The sequence below is a fragment of the Denticeps clupeoides genome, unplaced genomic scaffold, assembly GCF_900700375.1.
Source record: "Denticeps clupeoides unplaced genomic scaffold, fDenClu1.1, whole genome shotgun sequence".
Lineage (NCBI taxonomy): Eukaryota > Metazoa > Chordata > Actinopteri > Clupeiformes > Denticipitidae > Denticeps > Denticeps clupeoides.
In genome coordinates, this window is record NW_021630098.1 from 143,514 (window position 1) to 169,326 (window position 25,813).

Consider the following 25,813-nt stretch of genomic DNA (forward strand, 5'->3'; position numbering starts at 1 on the left):
TGAAAGGATGGTGTGGATAACTAGATAACTAGTAAGTGGGGTTTGAACCTGTGATTTTTGTGGTCTTCTGGTTCACAGCTGGGTGTGTTACCTACTAGGCTACTACCACCCCATGTTAAAATAATTCATTCATTTTCATCTCTCAGGATGTTCATCTTTGTACTTGATGCCTGAAAAAAGTGCAATCCAGTTACCTGACTAAAACAGTTATCCAAAACTCTCTGATCGCCACCCCACCCATTTCCCACCTCTGTTGCCACCATGCCACTGGGGGCAGTGGTGGCCTAGTGGTCCCAGCAACACTGTAACCTCCAGTCATCCTCCTCACTTCAATGAGGAAGTGAGGTTTGTGACAGCTGTCAATCACCAATATGTTTTCCTCAGATTTTTTTTTACATTATTATAGTTCAATTCCTCTTCTACATTAGTTACCGCAATTAATTAGCGCAATAATCGGACAATCTCTGGATGTGTGTTGCTCACTTATGCAATGGTGGTAGGAGGAGGGGGAGTTGTTTTCTACGGTCATTCTACAGTATGCAGTGGGAAAATGTTTCTCCCAGACTCATGGACAACATGAAATGAAACAATAAGTGCTGACAAAAATTGCATCAGTTGTACTGCGATTGAAGTACCAGGGCAAGTACATGTTTAGATGGATATATATTGTAGCCTCTCATTTTGCAACTTCCCAACAGAAAAGTTGTCAAGAAGTTCCATCTGAGAATACAAGCACTTCTTTACCTTACACGAATATGAGATCTTGTCAGACACTGTGGACCATGGTGCTGTGACCACTCTAGGAGAACCTCTGTCCAACAAGGATCTTGCGTTGCATCGTGGAATGACCCTGGGGGGGTCATTTCTGGTTTCCTGTTAGAATACATAGAGAAAATAAAGGCATGGGCACAGATGGCCCAGAGCATCCTGTTGGATGTATTCCCTGTAATTTTGAAATTAATGAGACTGAAAACTACACTTGTCCATCTATTTATTAAGGAACATGTGTGAACCTCTATTAGACAATTTGAAGGTGAAATCTAATGAAAATCTGGTATGATTCATAAAGAAACGTGGTTCACGTTCAAACACCATCATTAAAGGTCCAAAAAATAAACATGTTAACATGGGGTACATTACAAAAAATAATTGAAAAAAAAAACAATCATGGGTTGCATTAGCATTTATTGTCAGTTTCAACCAAACTCCAGGTAAACCCTTTATTTAACATGCAAAACAATACAGGTCCAAACATACAGGCATTACTCTGCCTGCTCCAGTACATGCACTATATATACAGTCCATAAATGAGAAAGCAGCAATCATTCCATTTTATAGGCAGTCAACAGGTCATACGGAGTGGGTGACCTACACAGAGTAATACTGGTTTGTATTCTTTGTAACATAGAAAACAGGAAGGTGAGATCCTTCCAGTCAATGAAATATAGTTTTGTTCCAAGGCATCTTTGTTCAAAATCAGTGTCAAGTGCTTATTAGTAGTAACTAGTAGTAGTCAATAGTAGTAGTCAATAGAACGCATAAGATAGGAAATCAGGAAGGTTTTGGGGTGGGTTTTTTTTTATCTTAATTAGTTACTGATGGACCCCATCAAATCTGATGAGCCGATTGGCCTGATTGCATCATTTTATAAAGTTCAAATATGTAAACCTCAAATGCAAAGTTGCAACCATGAGTTGAACTATAAAGCACTACTAATTTCAGACTAGACTACTGAAGGACTATGGGGAGGGTATAAAAAGAAGAGATGTCATCATAGGCGCCGACTATTGTTGGGGGGCTGGGAGGCATTACCGTGTCATACAGCATGCCTAAATAAGCTGACTTTATTCATACAAAATGGGTATACCACACCGTTCTTGATGCAATACCGCAATGTGCCATAAATATTTTCAAGTTCACAAACATCTGCTTGTAAACTGAGAAAACTGGAAAAATGTTCAAGGTGCATGTTTTTTTTTTTACGGGTCCATGGTGCGTGGCCATTGACACTGACAATACAGATCTAGAAAGTATAGATCTAGTCTTAGTGTTTTAGATGCAAAAATGTAACCGAACTTCTTCATGTTTTTATTATTCTGCAGAAATAAGGCATAGATATTGGACCTTCCACCTGAATACTGTCAAGGAGAATAATATAAAGAATCTCCATAAACATATTTTTCATAGTCTGACTAGTTATTAGATCTTGAGGTAAACCATTATCGGTGCTGCAGGCTCCAACATACCCACAGAGTTGGCACCTATGGATGTCATCGTATGCATCTCAACAAATCTTATACAACGTGAACAACACCAGATCATGCATTGGTTTTTCTCATGGAAACTTGCAATATAATAGCACTAGAAAGTCTTGAGGTCATTCTACCATGTAGAAGTGTGTGCTTTCTTTTTCACTTACACACGTCGGGGCTTGGGCTGCAGTTGTAAACAGTTGTAGTGCGAGTGGGTGGAGATGTAAAGAGTTTTGGAATAGGACAGTTGTCTCTTCTTTGTCATGCAGGGCAGGTTGTAGATAGGGAGGCGGTGGTGAGTCAGGGTGGGTGCAGAGCAGCAATCTTAATCACTGGTGTCGTGGTTCTCGTTGAGGAGGGTGTGCCAGCGTTCAATCTTCTTGTCTTTGTTCTTCAGACACTCGTACCAATGCTTCAGACGCTCTCCTTTAGCAGAGATGCCCAGCTGGCAACCTCCTGTCAAGGGGTTGAAGGCATTGAAAAAGATGTGTTTGATAAACATGTTCATCTCCTTCTATGTTATTCAGTATTAACAGACACTGAGGAATTACATTTCTGATAATATTTTTCATATGCTTACAGTTATCCTTACTTTACATTCTCTCTATCACTTCTAAATGATACATTTGTGGCTGGTTCTTTGGTCAAGATGGAGCATTCATTTTGTTTTATTTAGCCTATGCAAAATGTCTGTTTGGGACATTTTCTGGAGAAATAAAATGTCGTAGTCCCAAATAAATACCACTCTGTTGAAAGCAGGATTTCACATAAATATGTGACAAGCTCATGCTGGGTACATAAGTAAATGTTTATTTAAAATGTATTTAATGCATAAATGTTCTTGATAATGTACTGTAAATGATATAGATTTATTGCCTTTTACAAAAAAGGAAAAATAGAAAGTGCTGTTATTTTATATTTTCAGATCATCTTGTGTAGCTTAAGCTTTGTTAACCTTTTAAGAATATAGTAAAATATCATTATAGCAACCTGATCATCATAAAAACATAGAGACAAAAAAACAGCAATTCAAATAAAAGCAGTTAGAGAAAAGAACATGTGTGAATGCCATGTCTTTATGTACTCAATAAATGTCAAGAGGGGGTCAAGCAGGTCGGCCAATTAAAAAGAAGCAATGAGTGCTGCCTCTGTTCTCACCAATGTAGTCATTAGATTTGCCAATGTCGTAGTCCCAAACTGAAATGTCCAGTGTCTTCTTTGCCAGTTCTGCATGTTTAATTTCATAGCTAAACTCCTGTAAAATAGCCACATGTAGGCCTCATTAATTAAATAAATTTCATATATTTACATTTATTTAAATAAATACATTTATAAAAAACATACATCAATGGCAGCTTCTAACCTCATTAAACTCAGGGTTCAAGGTCTTCTTCTTGATCTGTGTCTTATTCTTAGCCTTCTTTCCCATGTCAGGCTTCAGGCATCTGTATATAGAAGCACAGGCAGCAAATGATAAATTATGATAAAAGCATATTAAGTCACCTTAAATTGTTATTTACTGGATTCATTTAGGTTTTTGCAAGATAATCGATCTTATATCGAGAGAACTTTCAAAGCTCAGCCTTATTCTCAAGCAATTTAAAAATTTGCCCACCAGGAACATTGTTGCACCAATTGTCTATGTTTGGCTAGGAATGAGGCCAACAGTGCGTCTCTCTGTTACTGCAGAAGCTATTTTGCTTAGATAAAAGAGGAACACTCCCTGTGTGATGCAGGTAAAATCATTGATATGAAAAAAGCTATTAATGTACTCACATTCATCAATACATGTGTTAGGATGCATTAATGAAAGTGTAAATGCATGTAAGAGTGGATAAATGAGCATGATAACTCACATTTTGACGAAGGGGTCTGAATACCCATTTGCCTCCATAGCAGCAAGGTGAACACAGCGAACAACCCGAACAATCAGCCGACTCAGCTGAGAGTTGTACGTCAGAGAGATTAGGATCCGGCCCTTCTCCTCCACATCTGCTCCATCTTTTACAGACTGATAAATAGAAAAAAGAAAGGAACAATGTTTTATTTTTTTACTGTATAATACCTGTATATATATATATATCTTTCATTTATTCTCCTCTTACCTCATCCTCATAAAGAGCAATGCCTCGTGCTCCACCAGCTGTAGCAGTTCTCTTTGTCTGAGAGAGACAGTATGAGAGTTATGAAAGGTAAAGTGGGTAAACGGGTTATCTCATTCATTTTCATAGTAGATGCTCCATATGCATGTATTTCATTTGACTTGTTTCAAATCTATATTTTGGTTATGGGTCTCAACTAGGCCTGTCCCAAACGATTATTTTCTAAATGATTCATCTAGTGATTATTTTTTCGGTGCATCGATGAATCTAACGTTTCCTTTTTCTTAATCAGTTGGATTAAGTAATCCCACATTAATTGACTAATATAGTTATTTATAAATTCTAAATTTGCGGCAACGCAATTGATGATGTCGACAGGTGAGGACAGCTCTAGTCTCAACACAAACATGAAAAAATAAAATATATTCAATACATAAACAGTATGTATTCATGGTTGGCGCGTGACCTGACACCTCCAAGGCTGTGGAGTTTTCATGCTTCCCCCTGTTTTGAAGCTGGTTTCCTTCAGGTTCTCCGGTTTCCTCTCGGCATCCACAAGCACGCACACTAATTGAATTGTTGACTCTATATTGACTGTAGGTATGAGCGTGTGATTGGATGGTGTGTTGGTGTGTGTGCACCCTGCCCTGGTTGAATCCCCAGTAACAGCCATGACCCTGAGTAACAGCACTACACGGTTAAGGAAAGTGTGTTCATGAAGTCAGTGCTTGTGTGTTTGTGTGTTCTTGTACATTTGAAAGTTTTAGCTTTACTGTTGTGAGCTTAGTGGGTACCTTCTGAGGTTTAAAGGTATGGCTAGTTTGCATATAATTCACTATCTGTTGGCTGTGTGTAGTGGTGACTCACAGGAATCACTCTTTCCAGACAGACATTGAAGTTCTTCTTCTGGTTCATCTTCAGCTTCTTAAGGGCGACTCGGGTTTCTCCGATGAACTCGTTATGTCCAAACTTATCCTCATCGCACACAGACAGCCTGCAGTGGAGACATTTGGGATACAGTCAGCCCCACCCCACACCTCCTGTCACCTGAGCCACCCTGAGAGCGAGCTCACGGATCTCCCTACCTCAGGGTTTTACGCTGCATGTCCTCATCTGTGATCCCGTGATACACAAGAATCTCATTCCAGGTGGGGTTTCTGGTGTTGCGTAGGGTCTTTGTGCGTAGCTTGGATGACTGCAAGTGGATAATTTGGTGATAATTTGGGAATTTAAAGTTTAACATAACTTTAACATAACTTTAACTATAAACACACTAAATTAGAAGATTATAAAAATATATCTGCAATGATTTGGCTGTGGTGGCCTTCGGGGCAGCGGTTAAGGAAGTGGCCCCGTAATCAGAAGGTTGCCGGTTCCAATCCTGATCCGCCAAGGTGCCAATGAGGTGCTATTGAGCAAAGGACAACAACTACAACAACAACATTTATTTCTTATATAGCCCAAAATCACATACAGTATGTCTCAATGGGCTTTGACAGGCCCTACAGTTGACACCCCCCACACTTGACCCTTCTGCACACAAGGAAAAACTCCACACAAAAAAAACTCTAGGAGAGAGAAAAAAAAAAGAAAGGAAGAAACCTTGGGAAGGAGTGATACAGAGAGGGACCCCCTTCCAGGGTAGAGTGAGCCAGCAAATGGTGTCAGTGCAGGGTTATCTAAAGTGAAGTGATTGTCACATGTGATACACAGCAGCACAGCACACGATGCACACAGTGAAATTTGTCCTCTGCATTTAACCCATCACCCTGAGTGAGCAGTGGGCAGCCATGACAAGCGCCCGGGGAGCAGTGTGTGGGGACGGTGCTTTGCTCAGTGGTACCTCAGTGGCACCTTGGCAGATCAGGAATCGAACCAGCAACCTTCTGATTACAGGGCTGCTTCCTTAACCGCTAGGCCACCACTGTTGGGGATGATATAATAATAAGTCCTACAGTTGTAGGGTTGGAGAAGTCCAGAATGTAGTCCAGTGTCATGGTCTAGATTACGTGTCCATAATGATGTTACTGGTCCACTTGAAGATCCTTGAAGCGGTGGTGGTGGCTGTGGTGACCCTCTGGTTTGTTTCATGGTATGTCCTTGTTTAGCAGTTGTCAGGAAGTGAAGTGAAATGAGGGTCTAGGATTTTAACAAAAAGCCAGAGAAAACAGATAGGTTTTGAGATTGGATTTAAACACTGAGATAGTGTCTGAGTCCCGGACACTGACAGGCAGGCCGTTCCACTACTGCGGAGCTCTACAGGAGAAGGATCTGCTCCCAGCTGTGACCTTCTGTACTTTTGGTACCAGTAGTGACCCCCGCACCCATTGATCGAAGGGGGCGTGGCGGTTCGTAAAGAACCAAAAGTTCACTCAGGTATTGCGGGGCGGGACCATTTAGAGCTTTATAGGTCAAAAGTAGGATTTTGTAGTCAATCCTAAATTTGATGGGTAACCAGTGCAGTGATTGTAAGACTGGGGTGATGTGGTCAAATTTCCTAGTTCTAGTTAGAACTCTGGCTGCAGCATTCTGTACTAGCTGGAGTTTACTCATGCACCTACTAGAGCATCCAGACAGTAATGCATTGCAGTAATCTAACCTTGATGTAATAAATGCATGGACCAACTTTTCTGCATCATGCATTGAAATGATATTTCTTATTTTTGCAATATTTCTAAGGTGAAAGAATGCTATCCTAGTAACATTATCTACGTGCAAATTGAATGAGAGACCTGCATCAATGATGACACCTAGATCCTTTACTTCAATACTTGGTGAGATAGAAAGGCTATCCAGGGTTATGATGTAGTCAGCCATCTTATGCCTGGCTGCTTGAGGCCCAAGTACAAGCGCTTCTGTCCTGTCAGGGTTTAACAGGAGAAAGTTGGTGAGCATCCACTGTCTAATGTCCTTCAGACAATTCTCTATTTTGTTCAGCTGCTGCCTCTGATCTGGCATTGCTGACAGATACAGCTGTGTGTCGTCAGCATAGCAACGAAAGCTAATACCGTGTTTGCGGATGACGTCACCTAAAGGTAACATGTATAGCGAAAAAAGTAACGGACAGAACCTTGTGGAACACCAAACTCTACTTTACTATGTGAAGACGAAACACCATTGATGTCCACAAACTGATATCGGTTGGTCAAATATGATCTGAACCATTCAAGGGCTGTTCCCTTAATCCCAACAAAATTCGCTAACCTGGCAAGGAGAATAGCGTGATCAATAGTGTCAAACGCTGCACTCAGATCAAGCAGGACAAGCAGCGAGATGCGTCCCTGATCAGAGGCCAACAGCAGGTCACTTTAACCAGCGCTGTCTCAGTGCTATGATGAGATCTAAATCCCGATTGATATACTTCATGGATATTGTTACAGTCTAGGCATGTGCTCAGCTGCTGGGCTACGACTTTTTCCAAGATTTTTGATATAAACGGGAGGTTGGATATCGGTCTATAATTTGATTGCGATCAAGATCAGGCTTTTTAATCAGGGGTCTAATGACTGCTACCTTGAACGGACTTGGTACGTGGCCGATACTAAGCGACGAGTTAACAATTTTGAGGGTAGAATTTATAATATCGGGTGTTATTTGCTACAAATTCGTTTTGTTTTAACCAAGTTTCGGTCAGGCACAGCACATCGAACCCCTGATCTGTAATAATTTCATTGACAATTAGCGTTTTAGGTGTGAGAGATCTAACATTTAATAATCCTATTATTAAATCGGGGGTGCTGGTGGTACGTTCAGAAGGAGTGATAGTAACGGGTAGTATGTTCCTGAAACAGACACCCCGCCCAGCCCGTGGAACAGACACAGTGTCAGCATATTATTGAGTTTTATTATTAATGTTTCTTGTAGAATCTCTTGTTTTAATAGAGCGAGGTAAAGACACAGTGACAATATTGTACACGCTGGGTGGCGACTCTACGCAGATGGCAGACGCTCGGTTTAGCCGGTCTGTCTGCTGCCTGGTCTCGGCTCTGGCGAGTCAGTTTTGTTTTTTGGTTCTAAGACTATGAGCTAAATTTTTAAGAAAACTGAGTGGCGCCCGCCCAGTTGGGGTGGATGCCGTCTCGCCCAAAAAGACCAGGCTTCCCCCTAAATGTTGGCCAGTTATTAATAAAACCCACTTTATTTTTTGGACACCACTCCGACAACCAGCGATTTATGTCGAGGAGCAGCTACAGATCTCGTCGCTACTCCGAAACTGCGGTAATGGGCCAGAGCATGTTACTTTATCCGACATCGTTTTAGCCAGTTCAAGCATCTCTATAAAAGTATCTTTAGTTATTTCCGACTGGCGTAGCCGGACGTCGTAGCGCCGACGTGAATCGCTATACTGGAGTACCTGCGGTTACAGGATTTTATTCGCTGGTGCCGCTATCCTCACGTTTCTAACTATAGAGTCGCCAATGACGAGAGCCGGTGGACTGTAGGACCCAGCGGATGCCTCGCTGAGGGGGGAGAAGCGGTTCTGAACGCGGACCGGTGTGTGGTGCCCAGGTGGTGGGGGAGCTTGGCGGGAAGCTCGCTTGCGTGATTTACGCCGAGCCGTCACCCAACTGCCCTGCTGTCCGGAGGGCGCTACTGGTACCGGCGCCGGGGTAGACACACTCACCGGCTGACTGGGCTGGTGCGCGTCCGGAACTAGAAAGGAGTCAATTAAGACTTCTGTTTCCCTAATTAAATATAAATTTCGGAAGCGCTCCTCTAGCTCGGCTATTTTCTCCGCCATTTCAACTAGTCTCCTACACTTCCCACAGGTGAAATCCTCACTACTGACGGAGTTCGTCAAGCTGTACATTTCACACACTGCACATGGGATTAGCGAGGGAGCCATAACTTACGTTTTTGGTGAATTTGCGTGAGGACCGTCCCCACACACTGCTCCCCGGGAGCCTGTCATGGCTGCCCACTGCTCACCAAGGGTGATGGTTAAAAGCTGAGGACTGAAGGAATTTTTATCGATATATTTGGTTTTCTCCGCGGGTCCTTCAACCCAGGTTCTTGTAGGAGGATTCACTGCTCGAGGCTGAGAAAGAATGAAGACTCAAGACTCAGTCTGCGCAGAAGGGGGAATCTTTAATGTTCACAGAAGACTACCACTAGCACTCTGTGTACAGATTCCGATGTTTCAGTGCATGCTCAGCTCTTTTATAGGTAGTGACAAACAAAGTCTGTTGGGGTGGAGTCTTCTGCTCGTCCGTGCTGTCTTCTGGCAGGGGCAGATAGCCACTTCAGCAGGGCGAAACCACAAGGTGCGAAGTTGACAGTTTTAACACGGTCGGGTGCGGTTGTTATGTTCCACTTCCTCTTTAAGTGATATGTTCCACTTCCTCTTTGAGTGAGTCACTTGTTCCTTTATGTTTGCACAACATCTGATAACAGATGTTTTACCAGTCTTAAGCAAAGTAACATATGTCAAAGCAGTATATTTCTACAATTCCCCCTTTTGAACTATATTTAATAGTTCAACAAAAACAGAACGGACATATAGCCAAGCTGGAACATCTCCTCTGGGTCTTTTAAGGTTATAGTGAGGAGTAAACAGACATGACAGCCACCCTGCCCTGGGTCGGCTTGAATCGTCCGTAACCTAACAGGAATACATGATAAGAAAATGACCGTAATGATACAAAAAGAAGGAAGAAACAATCAAAAGAGTATTTAGACATGAGACCACAGGACACCTTCTTCGTCATCACTGGCATCCGGCGGTGGGGCGGAAGGACAGGTACGCAAAGGCAGCTGGAGAGAGGGGTCCTTACCCTCCGGAGTAAGAGCAGTGACAATAAGTCTAGTTAATAGGGCACGAATGCAGGGAATACAACAACAACCACAAGTGACTAAAATGGCCGTGAACACAGCGATAGAGATGAGAACAGAGACAACGAGAGTTTTGTATGTACCGAACATATCAAGCCAAGCATCCCACATTTCTGTGTTCACACCAGAATGTTCCTTCATCTTGGTGGTAAGAGCGGTTAGGCCAGTAATTGCTTTAGTAAGAGAAGAAGACCTTTTGGTCCGGGTTCGGGAAGGTCGCAGCATGAGGGCAGATAGGGTGGTCAGGTTAGCAACGGGGAGCGGTGTTGAAGCGGTCGAATTCGCCACGGGTGAAGCCGTAGCGTTGACGGCGCGGAAGGGCTGGGGGAGGCCTTCGATCCCCAGCAAAATAGCAATAGGAACACTGGCCAGTGCACAAAAGACCAGAAAGACGACAGCTCTCTGTCTCCAGGTCATAATGTCTGGAAATGGCCAAGACATGGTTATAGAGAAAATATATAAAACAATATGAACACTGAGTAAATGCAAATTAAGAGTAGTAAAATGTAGGAACTAGTATGATAGGACGCAAAGTGAGGTAATCCCCCTTTGGAAATGTACAACCAGCCGGTCGTATCTTGGGGTCAATTGTGTCCAGTATCTGCTCTTAGGGCATCCTGGATCTCCGGGACAGTCCGGCCTGGTTCAGGTGCAGCCGCACACTGGGAGAGGTGAAACCAGGTGTCTCCTTTTCCTTTGAGCCGAACAGCATGTGACGTCCTCTCGGTGATCTGGTAGGGCCCTGTCCAACGGGGTTCACTCCATTTCCGTTTGGTCACCTTCAGGAGTACGTATTCTATCCCTGGACCCGGGGGGTTGCTTGCAGGCGGCTGGGACCCTCGGCCTGTGATCTGCGTAGAATGCTGGGAGAGAACACTTTGTAGAATGTTAAAATATGCTTTTGGAGACAATTTTTCAGATGCTTCAGTAGTCATAAACAGTCGTGATGAAGGACCAGGAAAGGGACGTCCATGTTCTAACTCAAAAGGCGTGTACCCCGAGGTTTTGTTCACCGAGCTACGAATAGACATTAAGGCCAATGGTAACGCGTCTACCCAGGTCATTTTGGTCTGTGCACAGATTTTTGCCAATTTAGTTTTGAGTGATAGGTTCATTCTTTCCACTTTACCTTGTGATTGAGGATGGTAAACCGTGCCAAACTTGTGTTTTAACCCTAAGGCAGATTCAACTGTTTGCAGATCCTTATTTTTGAAATGAGTTCCATTGTCTGACCTAATGGTTTCAGGAAACCCGTGTTGCGGGATGTAATAGTTAATCAGGCACTTGACCACCGTTTTGCTATCTTCTCTAGTCACGGGCCAGGCTTCTGGCCAGCCCGAGAATGCATCCACCATGACTAGAAGGTACCTATGTCGTCCCACCCGTTCAACCATGTCCGTGTAATCAATCACAATTTCTTTTCCGGGGCACAATGGAATTGGGAAGGTGCCCACCAAGGGTTTCAACGTAGGTTTTATTCCATACAGATTGCATTCCGTGCAGGTTTTCACTAGGTACTGGGCCATATCATGCAACTGGGGATGCCACCAAGTGGACAGATTCTTCATTATTTGGGTTGCACCTACATGTCCCACCCCGTGAGCCTCCTCCATGGCTGTTTGCCTTACTCCTGGAGGTAGGATGGGTCTCCCATCCGGACCTCTCCACAAGTCAGTATTGGTAGCCCCTCGGGCTAACCAAAGCGTTTTTTCTTCCGGGCTTGCCTTCTCCTGTAACTCTTTTATGGTAGCTTTGGTTAGTTCGAGGGATGTGTTATCCACAGGAGGTTGTGAGTGGGAGTCCATTACCATGATGGATGAGGGCAAATATCCTGCAGTTTGCTTCGCTATGAAGTCAGCTTGTCTGTTACCTTGGGCAATCAGGTCTGTTCCAGTGCTGTGACCTTTACATTTTATGACTGCCACCTTTTCTGGCTGTAACAGGGCTTTGGCTAGTTCTTTCATTTCTTCCTCATGTTTGATCGGTTTTCCACCAGCTGTGAGGAATCCTGCTCTCATCCACTGCCTTAGCTCTACATGGACTGCCCCTACTACATAGGCCGAATCACTGTAGATGTTAACCTTTCGGCCTTGTGCCAATTTCAATGCTTCAATGACTGCTCTTAATTCTGCTCTTTGTGCTGATTGAGGTCCTTCCAGTTTTTCTGCCTTGACCACTTCCCATTTCATTTCCTTCTGTTCTACTATTGCCCATGCTGCCTGCAACGTTCCTTGGTCTGTTCTAAAACAACATCCGTCGGTAAACCACTCAATTGTAGCATCTACAAATGGTTCAGCTTGTAAATATGGTCTAATGTTCTCCTCTTTCTGTACATTCTTCTCACATTCGTGTGGGGTACCTGATGCCATGTGATCAGCCATGTTTATACCTGCGTGTGAGTAGCTAATGTGTGGAGCAGTGAGAATGTCCATTAGTCGCCTTTGTCGTAGTGGTGTGAGTGTGAAGGCCTGTGAGGTTACATAGGCTACGACGCTGTGTGTCGTTAGTATTTTCAAAGGATGGTTCATGACTATGTGAGCTGTTTTAGTGATGATTTTAGCTAATCCTGCCGCATGTTGGGTGCATGGTGGATGTCGTTGTTCAATATTGTCTAGCATGACACTTACATATGTGAGTACACGTCTCTCTCCCCCTTTTTTCTGGAACAGTACACCATTGACGTGAGTATCTGTTCCAGAAACATCCAAATGAAAAGTCAACGCATAATCCGGGATTGCTAGGTCAGAGGCCACGGAAAGTCGTTGTTTGAGAGTGATGAAACATTGTTCAGTTTCATAGGTCCATTCTAATGGTGCGTGGAGGTTTTTCATGCCTTTTGCGTTCACAAGAGCCCTGAGAGGGGTAGTGAGACCCACGTAATCAGGGATATAATTCCTACTAAAGCCAGTCAGACCTAAGAAGGAGAGCATGTCCTTGACAGAATGTGGACGTGGATGGTGTAGAATAGAATTTCGATGGTCTTTAGATAGAGAGACCCCTGTCTGAGCAACCATGCGCCCTAAGAAGGAAACTTGTTTGCGGCAACATTGTAACTTGGACCTGCTAACTTTGAAGCCGACTTCTGCTAGAAAGGTCAATAGTGAGCGAGTTGCTTGTAGGCAAACGTCTGCCGTGGGGGCAGAAAGTAGTAAGTCATCAACATATTGGACCAGGAAACAGTCAGATGGGAGTGGGCATTTAGCTAGGATAGCCTTCAGATGTTGATTGAAAAGACCGGGCGAGAGAGCAAACCCTTGGGGTAAGCGAGTGTAGCGCCATTGGTGGCCCCTAAAAGTGAATGAAAAGACATCTCTCAAGGACTCCGCCAATGGAAGGCAGAAGAAAGCGTTGGCCAAATCTATGCATGAGAACCAGGCGTGTGACGGAGGCAGGTTGGCCAGGGCAACATAAGGATTGGGCACCGGGAGAGATGTAGTCCCCAGGAGGGAATTGATTTTCCTGAGGTCATGGACCATACGATATTTACCCGTACCCTTCTTTTCGACAGGGAGAATGGGAGTGTTCCAGGGGGATCCAGAAGGTTCGAGGACCCCAGCCTCAATTAGACCCTCAATGGTCTCAGCAATGCCGGCTTCCGCCTGGGGTTTGTGTGGATATTGAGACTGCCACAAGGGAGCGGAAGTATGCAACGTAAAAGTGACTGGAGGGATGCCGACACAACCAACGTCGGTAGGTCCCTGAGACCACAGGGAGTGTGGAATGGAATCGAGAATTGAATGTGAGTCGCAATGGTCCGTCATTTCTCTACCATGAGACCGAGACAAGGTGTCATGATGCAACACAGCGGAGTTGATCAAGGACGCAGTGGGCAGAATTTGGTAAGTTGAAGTGGATTCCGAGAATAAAACATATGGTAATCTAGTATTGACCCAATCGGTTGCCGCAATTGCTCGTTTTACTATTCCACCTAATTCCCTGGCCTGATGTCCAGGGTTTAGGGCCAAAGAAATGTGTGGAGCCGCTTCAGCAGACATCATATACCACTGTTCCTGTTCCGGTGTGAGAGTAACAGCCGCCGCCACGCCCTCAGGAGCAGCAAAAAGACATGATGTAGTTATTGACCACTGATGACCTTCGCAATTTTCTTGGAACAGGTGCTGATACCAAGTGGTGTCATGTCTGTCATAGAAAAGAGTGAGATGGGGTGGGTCAGGAGGAGGCACGTAAGGATGGAGCTGGGAGAGCCACGGCCGCCACTGCTGGAACATTGTCAGTACACCTGGGGACGCACTTGGTTCAGAGTTCAGCATAGCCTAGTAGATGTCTGCTGTGGGAGACACATCCTGAGCGGGATGTAAAAGAAACTGTCCATTTCCTTCAACCATCTCGCGGCAAGGAAGGATCGTTCCTGCTGGTAAAGACACAGTTAGGCCCTGTGGGGAGCAAGTGATACTGGCCCCCAGTCGTATCAATAAATCTCGGCCGAGGAGGTTGACCGGTACGTCCTTGGAACAAATGTAACTGTGTAACAGTATCTGGTCGCCAACGACGGTAGGAAGTGGTGTGGTGAACGGCAGAACCCTTGGATCCCCAGAGATGCCCACGACTGTAGTAGTGAGGTTGGAAAGTTTACCTCGCGATACGGACCGGACTGTGGAGTGTGTAGCCCCTGTGTCCACCAGGAAGTCTTTTTGCAGTCCGTCTACAGTTATAGACAGCATGGGATCCGCCGTAGGCACCACACTGTCTAGGGCAGTCTGTGGGGTGTCCTAATGGGAACCACCCTCAAAGTGGTCCCAACTTGTCATGGGCATTTGTGGGGCCGGAAAGCCTCCCGGACCTCCACGCGGCTGTTGGAATCTCCCTCGCTGTGCGGGACGGCGCTGATATGGAGTTCCCCTGGCTGGTAGGCCAGTGGGCCCGTGAGGGCAGGTTCGGGCCCAGTGGCTGGGATCTCCACAGGTGAAGCAGCCTGTGGTTTGTCCCCCGTTTCCACCCCTCCACTGACCTCTCCCTCTGAAACCACCCCGTCTTTCCCCCATAGGAGGACCGGCCTGTCCATAAGGGACAGGTGGAGCGTACGCCGACTGTTGAGGGTACTGTGGAGGAGGCTGCCACCCACCAGAAGGGAAAGACGGCATTGGCGGCTGAGGGGGGTGTGGTGCAACTGCGGCCACTAACTGCTTTTTTGGTTTTTCTGGTTTGCTACCTAATTCTTTTTTTAGCTTGTTGTATTTGCATTCGGAGTAACTGTTGTTGCAGGTCTTCCACTGTTTCATCCTTGTTAGAGTCCTTATCCTGACATTTGTTAAGGTTAAAGAGCAGGTGTTTTCTCCATGTAGGAAAATCACAATCTTGCAAATCTGGATTGTCTTCCATTCTGTCTGCTACTGCCTCCGGAATCCCCCTCAACACTGCCCTTCTGAACAGAATCGACATCGGTCCCTGTGTCCCGGGGTGCTGCCCTGTCCTTCCCGTCCAGTCATCTATTGCCTGATCTAAGTAAGCAGGTGGGTTCGATTTACGGTCCCATTTAATTCTAGTCATTCCTCCGGCTGCGTCTTTCAGTGGAAAGGACTGTCTTAGAGCGCGATTAAGGTTGTCAAGAACATTATATATAGGAACTTCATTGGGGGTTTGGAGAGTACCTGCATCTCGTTCTACGGCTATCAGTTGAGACTTGGAGGAACACATGGTCAATATTGCTCTAATGTCACCCATGGCTAGGTCGACCCCGGCAGTGTGTTTTTCTAAGGCGACCAACCAGGGGTGTGCTCCGTCATGTATGTTAGGTAATTTGTGAACTAGTCCTGTAATATCTCCTAGTGTGTATGGCTGATACACAGGCCTTTCCCCTGGCTTTCTCTGGATCAGTGGATAAACCCCTGCTACCCCTTTCAACTCAAGTCCATTATTTTCCTCATCTTCCTCTTCTTCATTTTCGTCCCCTTCTATCTCATCCCCTTCCTCCTTGGTCTGTTTGCAGTCAGATCCTTTAGTTCTAATTCTTCCCCTGGTCCTATAAGCTATTGATTCTCTATCCTCAGTTCTCTGTTCTGCCTTAGCCTCCTTTACAGCCTGAATCATTAAGTCTGCAAGTTCCTCTCCGGCAGTCTGCATGTTCACAAGCTGGCCTGTCATTGGTTGCCAGTTACCTTTGAGGTACATCGTAACTGTTTCAGGGTTTGAACCCGAGTCGGGTGGTGAAGCAGATTCTCTCCTGTAGGTAGCTTCTGACCTTTCCACAGTCGTGGGGGACTGTTGGGGCTTGCTGTGTTTGGCCTGGTACCGTGCCCCTGCATGTTGGAATGGTGCAACGGGTTGCGGTACCAGTGGATCTGCTTTTACGGTGTCAGTTCCTAATGAAGGTGTGGTGGACGATACACCTTCGGCGGGACAGGTTAAGATGCCCCCCCGTGACTTCTAGGACAGGATATATTGATGCAGGCACCCTGGGAGGTGGAGGCGCTGTTGGGGCAGGGGTATATGGAGGTGGTGCCTCTTTTTCCTTTTTCATGCGAATTTTGGCGAGTTCCCACCATCCCACGAATTTATTGTATTTTATCCTTTTGTTCTGTTGTGTTTCTTGTTCCTTCTTATGTTTTTGTCGACTAAACAGCCCAGCACTTTCCAAAATTTTTTCCGCTTCTCCCTCTTTTTTCTTAGCTTCTCGCGCTATGGAGCGAAATATTATGCCCCAATTCCCACTACTCCCTTTGGTCTGGCCTTTTTCTATCAGTAGTTTTGTGGCGGTGGTGTCGAGTAATTTCTTTTGTTCCGCTGCTTCCTTAGAAGGGTAAGTGACATCTATCACATAATGCATCTCGATCAGTTGTTCACCGAGAGCACTGAGAACACTTCCGGGAGCCCAACCATCTCCTACATCTTTATCCAGTTCTCCTTCCATTGTTATTTCCACGGAAAGGCTTGTCTTTATTTTTATTTTTTTTTTTTTTATTTTTTATTTTTTTTTTTTTGAGAATTTAGTCCAGCTGGGGGTCTTGCCAATAGGTGGCACTAACAGCTGGGGAGCACCGTTTTAAGTCAGTGAGTCAGCACTTGAAATATCCCCCTTTGGTGGTATCAAGCTTCTACCTGGGAGTAAGACTTCCCCGGCGGATACACCTTGCCTCTGCTTCCAAATGGGGGTGCTATTTGTTCTCACTGTTGTTATCCTCGTTCATTCATTCCCATGTGGTGCAATATGTAGATGTACTTATGTGTTATATGCTTTTTAATCGTATCAGGGGAATACCTGGTATTCACCCTTTATTGAAAATGGTGGTGAGTAAAAAGGAATCTAATTCCCCTTATTATGTAATCTGTGAAATACGGAAGAACAGACCGTCTTTCCCAGTACTTCACAGCATTCACACCGTTGTGTAATTATTTGGCCGTGTCAACTCAAAGTATTCATATGTCACATGTAAAAAATACCTTTTAATACCCTTTGAATATTACTTTTGGAATTTAAGAAACAATCTGTACTGTTTCTAAGGACTCCAACCCATCAACTGTTACCTTGGTAATTTAAGAAACAATTTGTATTGTTCCTAGGGACTCCAACCCGCAACTAAACCTTTGGTAATTTAAGAAACAATTTGTATTGTTCCTAGGGACTCCAACCCGCAACTAAACCTTTGGTAATTTAAGAAACAATTTGTATTGTTCCTAGGGACTCCAACCCGCAACTAAACCTTTGGTAATTTAAGGAACAATTTGTATTGTTCCTAGGGACTCCAACCCACAACTAAACCTTTGGTAATTTAAGGAACAATTTGTATTGTTCCTAGGGACTCCAACCCACAACTAAACCTTTGGTAATTTAAGAAACAATTTGTATTGTTTCTAGGGACTCCAACCCACAACTAAACCTTTGGTAATTTAAGGAACAATTTGTATTGTTCCTAGGGACTCCAACCCACAACTAAACCTTTGGTAATTTAAGAAACAATTTGTATTGTTTCTAGGGACTCCAACCCACAACTGAGAAATATTGTCGGCCCCCGAACTGGACTCGTCAGTCCCAGTGGTGGTCCAACCTCAGTATTACTTTACTTTATGACTCTCGTATTACTTTTACTTTAAACCTTAATGTTTACTTCATTTATTAGTATTACAGTCTCTATCAGCCTTTTGGAACAGTCTTTAATTTAATACAGGGTACTCGGAGTCTGGACACAAAGTTATATTTAGAGTAGTCAATTACAGCAGAAGGAAAGGTCTGCTTACCTTTGTGATTCGAGCGCTCGCTTTCTGTCCAAACTCCTTTCACCCGGTCTCGACCAAATTCCTCCGACTTGTTTTTATCTGTTTCCTCTGTTGATCCAGAAGAACATCCTGTTCGTGACGCCAATTTGAAGGAATTTTTATCGATATATTTGGTTTTCTCCGCGGGTCCTTCAACCCAGGTTCTTGTAGGAGGATTCACTGCTCGAGGCTGAGAAAGAAAGAAGACTCAAGACTCAGTCTGCGCAGAAGGGGGAATCTTTAATGTTCACAGAAGACTACCACTAGCACTCTGTGTACAGATTCCGATGTTTCAGTGCGTGCTCAGCTCTTTTATAGGTAGTGACAAACAAAGTCTGTTGGGGTGGAGTCTTCTGCTCGTCCGTGCTGTCTTCTGGCAGGGGCAGATAGCCACTTCAGCAGGGCGAAACCACAAGGTGCGAAGTTGACAGTTTTAACACGGTCGGGTGCGGTTGTTATGTTCCACTTCCTCTTTAAGTGAGTCACTTGTTCCTTTATGTTTGCACAACATCTGATAACAGATGTTTTACCAGTCTTAAGCAAAGTAACATATGTCAAAGCAGTATATTTCTACAGGACGCATTTCGTTGTGTCACCGTGTGCTCTGCTGCATTGTTTCACAATGACAATCATCACTTCACTTTCAATTTCGGTGGATGAAGAAACAGATAAAACTATTCTGCATGTACCTTGTACCCTCCTTCCCCAAAGCACTTATCACACCCTGCACTGCACCTCACCCTGTAAGATCATCTAAACTCTTCTCTGCTTTGGCGTCTACAGTGGGAACAGACCATGGGATATTGCAGGTTTTCTTTGTTAATAAATCAGCAAAAATGTAAACAATTCTGTATTATCTGTCAGTATGGGGTGCTGTGTGTACATTAATTAGGAAATTTTTACTTTTATTTTAGCAAATGGTTGCAATATAACAAAGAGTGAAAAATTTAAGATGGTCTGAATACTTTCCGTACCCTCTGTAGGTGGTGGAATGAACTTCCCCTAGATGTTCAAACAGTGACTGGGGGCTTTAAACAAATGCTAAACACCCATTAAGAAGTCTTCCTTTTTGTTCTTATTCTACATGCTATATATGGAAAAAAAGATTTGACTGATGATATGTTTAGACCAGATTTTCACTGATAGTGACTTAAAAGCAAATGCCATCACAGCACCTGTCAAATGCTGTAAATATAATGGAAATTTCCTAAACAGCCCCCACGTCCACCAGGTGGCACCAAATGCAGCCTCTGTCACTCTCTTTCTCCCTCAGGACTGGTTAACTGTAGTTACCTTGCTGGCTCCAGGCAGCAGGTGCAGTTTGACGTAGGGGTCAGCCAGACCATTGGAGTCCATCGGCTTCAGACCCTTCAGATGGAGCACCAGTTTAAATTTGGTTTGTATGTGCTTTTTCGCGCCTTATTTCTGTTTACATTATTAAAACCCCTTTATGTTTAACACTGCACGCACGGGTCTCTTCATCCCTCACCGATGTGGCATGACATTTACAATGACAATCTATTAATAATTTAGAATCTATAAATCTACAATTGTAAGATTTAATGAGATCAATATATAAAGTATATCCCACAGCAGTGATGGCACAAAATGGGTTCAATAAACAAACAAATAAATAAATAAACTAATGTCATAGTAAACATTAGAATGTATGCTTTTTGCATGAATATTGTTCCTGCTCTCTTACTTTTCCTCTAATGATGTTGCAGTGAAGGCTGCTGTTGTCCTGGTCATACAGAAGGCTGAACTCCAGAGCTCCCAAAGTGGCTGAAAGAAGCACAGAGATGATCCAAAACATTTACAATGGAAAACACAATGGGAGTTCCATGGTGTGTCAAATCTCCTCGAACTTTATATGTATTGGAAATCCAGTTTAATAAGAGCAAAAATAGGCCACTGTGTTCACACTGAAAGTCAATTACAAAAGAGTCACTAAAGGAAAACTAGATTACAGCAATGGGTCAGACCCTAATCAGAAAACAATCATTTAGGGCATAAAAGTTCAAAATAACACAAGGTAGAAACTGGCCGGTCACATCACATCACAGCTAAAACTATTTACAAATGATGTTTAAGAATACATTTCTAATAAAATACCCATTTACTGCTTCTGTCAGGAAAAAATGTCATTATATTCTAATTCTAATTTTATTTGTCACATACATAATCAGGTGTACGGAGAGGAGGACGAAGAGTGACGAGAAGACAAGGAATGAAGGACGCAATCACCTGACATCACGAAACCGGGGTTTAATGGCACAAGACAGGGGAGACATCCGAGATGTTGACACTGGTGAACATGGAACATAACTTTAAAGACCTGACGGAGAACAGAAACGAACAGGGCAGCTTTATACAATTAACACAGGTGAAAACGATTAGGGAACATTTCACATGACAGCAGTGAAACTCCGGTCCGGATCGTGACACATACATGGAATGATATGCAGTGAAATGCTTTAGCGACTGCTACAGACCACAGTATTGCAAGTATACAATGAACCAAATATTACAAACATAACAAAATATTACACTTTTATGTCTTTAACATTAAACATAAAATATATGTAACAGGTAGGGTGAAGGTGTGCAAATAAGTGTACATTTTCACTTAGGGGAGTAATCACTTTTGTTGCAAGCAGTTTGGACATTATAGTCTGTGTGTTTAGTTATTTTGAGGGCGGAGCAAACTGACAAGCTGTACATTGTTTACTTTACATTTACAGCGTCACATCTTCAGTGTTGTACCAAGGAAAGATATAATAAAACATTTTGATATTCAAACCGCAAACTTCTGATAATGGCAACACTGTAACTTCCAGTCATCCTCCTCACTTCAATGAGGAAGTGGGGTTTGTGACAGCTGTCAATCACCAATATGTTTACCTCAGATTTTTTGTTACATTATTATAGTTCAATTCCTCTTCTACATTACATTTTCAATTATATTGAATTCATAGATGATCACACTGGATTAAAGATTCCATTGACGTATTTAATTCACATTTAGTCAGTGGTGCAGGTAGCCCAGTGGGTTTGTTGTAACTGTAATATTTTTGGTCAAATCAGTGGAGAGCTATATTTGGGGTTCGACAGAATTGTTCCAATGTTCATAAGAAATCATAGAGCATACAATTCTACAAAAAGTCTTATGTTAATATGCTAAAGTATATGATTGCATTTATCATTATATAAGAATTATCAATTGTGGAAAAAGTACTGAAAATGTAAAAGTGTCTTTACCTTGCATAATACAGCACTTTTATTCTACTTTTAGGCGGTATAAATGTACAAACTGTGTTCAGACCACCCCATAAAACATTTTAAGCACAGTTGGCCACAGAAGCACCAAATTCTGAATTGTATGGTACAATAAAAAGAGAAAAGAAAACCCAAAGTATCCAAAACTGTGAAAATGTTCAACAACTCCTTATTAACAAGCTTCTTGTTTTTCCTACATCAAAGATTAATATACAGATTAATATATTTGCTGGTCTTAAGCTCATCATTCGCTGATGACCACATTGTTGTGTCTGTAGGGTGTCATATTAAAAAATACAGTCCTGCTTTATGTTGCATAAGGGAACATAATTGCTGAACATATTTTCTTGGAATAACTTCTGGTTTAAAGACAAGTAGCACTGTGTCAAGACAATAATATATAACATAACCATATAACCATGGTTTATCTAAGATGCAAGCAATTTTGTTAATGCATTTGAACAAATGCTGATCAAATATTGATTTACCTCAACCATTTGTTTAAGACAAATTGTGCAACAATGACAGAAATACAATCGTGTTCTCCATCTGCAGACTTTTGCTTGTAGGAGATCATTCCTTAGTTTACAGAGTTGGGAGAGACCAACACCCAGTTTTTCAACATGAAGATTATAGACACTTTCACTTTTTAGACAGCATTATGTGTGCGATTTACGCTTTTTAAATAGTCCCTTCCTGAACACTTTCTGTTGGGTACTGCTGTATAACAGGTTGTGTGTAAATGGTACAGTAAGTGCTGGCAGAGGTGATATAAGAATAAGAGTCAGTAAGCGAAGTTACAGTCTGTTCCCTGTTTCCCAGCTCTCCCAGACACATCTATGAGGGTTTATGCTCCCGAGCTACGGAAGCCCAGGTGTGAAAACACACACACATTATATGCTGTGCTGCTACTATCTTGCTGACTCCAAACCATGATATTAAATTTCTCTGTTTAAAATGTTGTCTTCTGTTCTATACTGTGTTAGACTTCAGCAGACCACTGTAACCCTTTTTTATCGAAAGTTAACATTTCTTCTCCTGTTGGCCACGCTCGCTTCGGTCATTTTGCCTAAACAAAAGTGGATGTTGTTATTCTGTTCAATAAAAAAACCTTGACCTAGTCAGAATGAGTTCAATAAGTTCTATAATGTCATATTTTAATCTGTGCATGGCATAGAGAAGAACCACATCAATGTTTTTGTTTAATAATTCGGATTAATGAAAGATTTTTGAAAAAAATTATCTAATCTTTTACAAACGCTCAGTCAGGTTGTGGTCATAGGGTAAGCAATACATTAAAACAAATGCAACACAATGAAGAACTCAAAGAAGAAAATTACAAAGATTTTTATTTCCAACATTCACTTTAAAAGTATTTGTAAAAGCTTCACTATATCATAACAAAATACGATAAACAAATTAAATAAAAGAAGAAACTGTGACTTCTGCTATATAAAGGACAGAAAAAAGGGGAAACCCACCAACACTCCCTAAAGTGAACTCATCTTCCAAACATCAAAGTCCAAAAGAAGACAATAAAGTTATAACGGTGGCTCTGAAACAGCTTTTTACAAGACATATAGCAGCAGTAGCCCACCACACCAAGAAAAGATCTGCTGATGTGTAGCAGACTGCTATGAGCAGGAGGAAATGCCACCACTATGTCTTCACTGGAGTCTTGTAGAGTAGAACTGCATTTGTCACAAACCTGACCCCCCAATCAACATTTTCATTAAGTCAAATAATCACCATATTAATTCATTAAAAGTAAAGTGATCATGGGTGGCATGACTGAGGGCTGATGGGAGAAGGAAGCGCACAGATGGTACATCTGGGAAAGGGGAGTCATTTAGTATCACAAAAAAAAAACGGCACAACGGATGAAAACGGATGGATCAGGACTGCATAATCTGCCGCATGGGCATCTGCTGTGACGGACCCGTGGCCCTGGGACATCATACTACCCTCCACTCAAGGGTGCAGCTCTGATGGCAGCAACAACCACAGGGCTCCGGGACTGCTGTAGTTGGTGGTCCTCCCTGGCACTGAAGGACCCGGAACCTCCGGATGCTGTCCTGTCATGTGACATAGCAGCAGCTCCTGCTCCACGGGACACCTGACATATGTCTGGTGTGTCTGTGTTCTCCTGCAGGGTACTGGCTGATCAGACACTGCAGGCTGTGGTGGACACCCAGAAAAAGCTCTACCAGCCCGCTTAGAGTGGTTGAAGTACAGGGAGCAGTCATAGGATGCTGAAGATGGCATGGCACGACTGCAGTGACCAGGCAGAGGGCAGGATGCTGCGCTACTGACGATTGTGGGCGTGCAATGGTGGTAGTAGGCGACCCCTGTGGACTCCTCTCGAGTGGTGGTGGTAGGCGTGAGCAGGGAGGAGGAGGGGGTGATGTTCTCTGCTGTGGGCTGGAGTGCTGATACAGTGCTGTTGCCTGCGGGGGAACATCAGTGCAGAAGGAGAATGAGTTTACGATTAACGCAGGAGAGGCGGGGTTACCTCAAAGCAGGACCGACAGCGCAGCATCTGGCTGGCAACAATCCAGCACTCCACCGGATCGCAAAACTCCTCCTCGCTCTCACCATCTTCGTGCACCAGGAAGTCATGTGGGCCCACACCACACTGGTGACAATTCAGGAAGGGCACTGTGGGAGGTACAGACCCTACACTGTTCAGACACCAGCTTGCGTTGTCCTCACTCTCGTTGCTGTCTGTGTCATCCGCATCAACAGGGAGGCTTCACAGCAGGACGCAGAGGTCCTCGCCCGACATCTCAAACATGGTGGGGGAGACGTCCTCCATGCCCACACCGATTCCTCGCCACTGTCATAGGCCTCCTCGTCGCCCTGCCAACTCACCTGCAGATCGTTCCACTTCCAGGAGAGCCAAAACAAAGCAAACAGGATACAAATGGAAACTAACTCACAGGCGTGAGGCACTAGGCCAGGAACATAAACAAACACAATGTCCACATTAATGCAGCAACGATGTCTGCATGCTGCTTCACAGGTTTTATGAAGTCCCGATACATTGGTGTCAGCTGGGATGGATCAGGACTCCATAAAAAGCTGTGACAGCCCCATGGCCCCGGTACGTCACAATGGGAGCTCATATATAATCCAGTGATTGCTCTGTAAAAGACAAATCACAAATTCCTTTTCATGAAGAGCATTTTTTTATTACATGTATTATATTATTTATAGTAATGTATTTTATGTCATATAATATGATGTCATTATATAATAAAGAACAGACAAGAGACAGATAAAAATGAAAAACAACAATGTTTAGGGCAAACCAATTATTTAACCCAGGCCAGGATTCGAACCCGGTATTTCCACCACGAAGGTGAATGTGTTACCAATACACCACCAGGGTTTTTGGTTTGGTTTACCAATTCATACTGGTTCACAGAACAACCAGTAGATTGACTAAATTTAGCTGCCAATTTAAACTAATTATAACTCAATTTTGGCTTGGAAAGCAGTGAAAGTTTAAAAAATGATAGGATAAAAGGATTTAAGAGGGAAGAGTGGAATTGTTTTAGAATAAGTTAATTTTGTGGAATGGGTAAAATTGCAAAAAGAGTAGAGGAAAGAACAGAAAGAGTGTAATGTTAATGCTAGCATGCTAAAATTTAAAAATGCTAACTGGGCCTGGCCACAATGCGTCACATGAAATCAGATGAGGTTTGGAGCATGTTCAAAAAATAAACATGTTACGGAGGATGAATAGCAGAGATGGAAAGAAAAAAGGAGGAGTGGAGAAGAAGGAATTAAGAGAAAGAGGTTAAATGCGGTTGAATTGGTTAAACTGGTGAATAGTTGAAATGTGTGGTGGTTGAAAGGCTGAAAGTGTTATCATTGTTGCTCTGTAAAATGGAATAATAATAATAAGAAGAAGAAGAAATAGAAAAAGAAGATTTTGGGTTTTCCAAGCCTAAATTGGAAATAATGTTTTGAATGTATTGAGTGTGGGAAACCGGAGTACCCGGAGAAAAACCCACGTGAACACGGGCAGTGTGCGCAAACTCCACACAGAAAGAACCCGGGCCAGGACTAGAACCCAGTTTCTTTCTATAAGGCAGCAGCTCCAAGCACTGTACTACCGTGTCACTAGAACAG

At 43.3% G+C, this 25,813-nt stretch overlaps 2 protein-coding genes across 2 annotated transcripts; both read right to left on the minus strand.

The window, feature by feature from the left end:
- Nucleotides 1–1,368: 1,368 nt before the first annotated feature.
- On the minus strand, nt 1,369–5,746 carry LOC114783511 (rabphilin-3A-like). The gene is made up of 7 exons (XM_028968969.1): nt 5,440–5,746; nt 5,222–5,348; nt 4,358–4,414; nt 4,109–4,263; nt 3,616–3,697; nt 3,411–3,507; nt 1,369–2,708 (listed from the first exon to the last, which is right to left on the minus strand). The coding sequence occupies exons 1-7, from the start codon at nt 5,595–5,597 to the stop codon at nt 2,578–2,580; spliced, it is 807 nt and encodes a 268-aa protein (XP_028824802.1). The 5' UTR covers nt 5,598–5,746; the 3' UTR covers nt 1,369–2,577.
- Nucleotides 5,747–9,423: 3,677 nt separating this feature from the next.
- On the minus strand, nt 9,424–14,479 carry LOC114783508 (uncharacterized). Its single transcript, XM_028968967.1, has one exon. It carries the CDS (start codon nt 14,455–14,457, stop codon nt 10,771–10,773), a length of 3,687 nt encoding a protein of 1,228 aa, XP_028824800.1. The 5' UTR covers nt 14,458–14,479; the 3' UTR covers nt 9,424–10,770.
- Between the last annotated feature and the right edge of the window lie 11,334 nt (nt 14,480–25,813).

Coding starts and splice junctions, on each gene's coding strand:
- LOC114783511 (XM_028968969.1), bottom strand. CDS start 5,597: ATGTTAAACTTTAAATTCCCAAATTATCACCAAATTATCCACTTGCAG. Junction 4,415..5,221: donor GTCTGGAAAGAGTGATTCCT/GTGAGTCACCAC, acceptor TGTCTCTCTCAG/ACAAAGAGAACTGCTACAGC. Junction 2,709..3,410: donor CAAATCTAATGACTACATTG/GTGAGAACAGAG, acceptor ACCCCTTGACAG/GAGGTTGCCAGCTGGGCATC.
- LOC114783508 (XM_028968967.1), bottom strand. CDS start 14,457: ATGCTGAACTCTGAACCAAGTGCGTCCCCAGGTGTACTGACAATGTTC.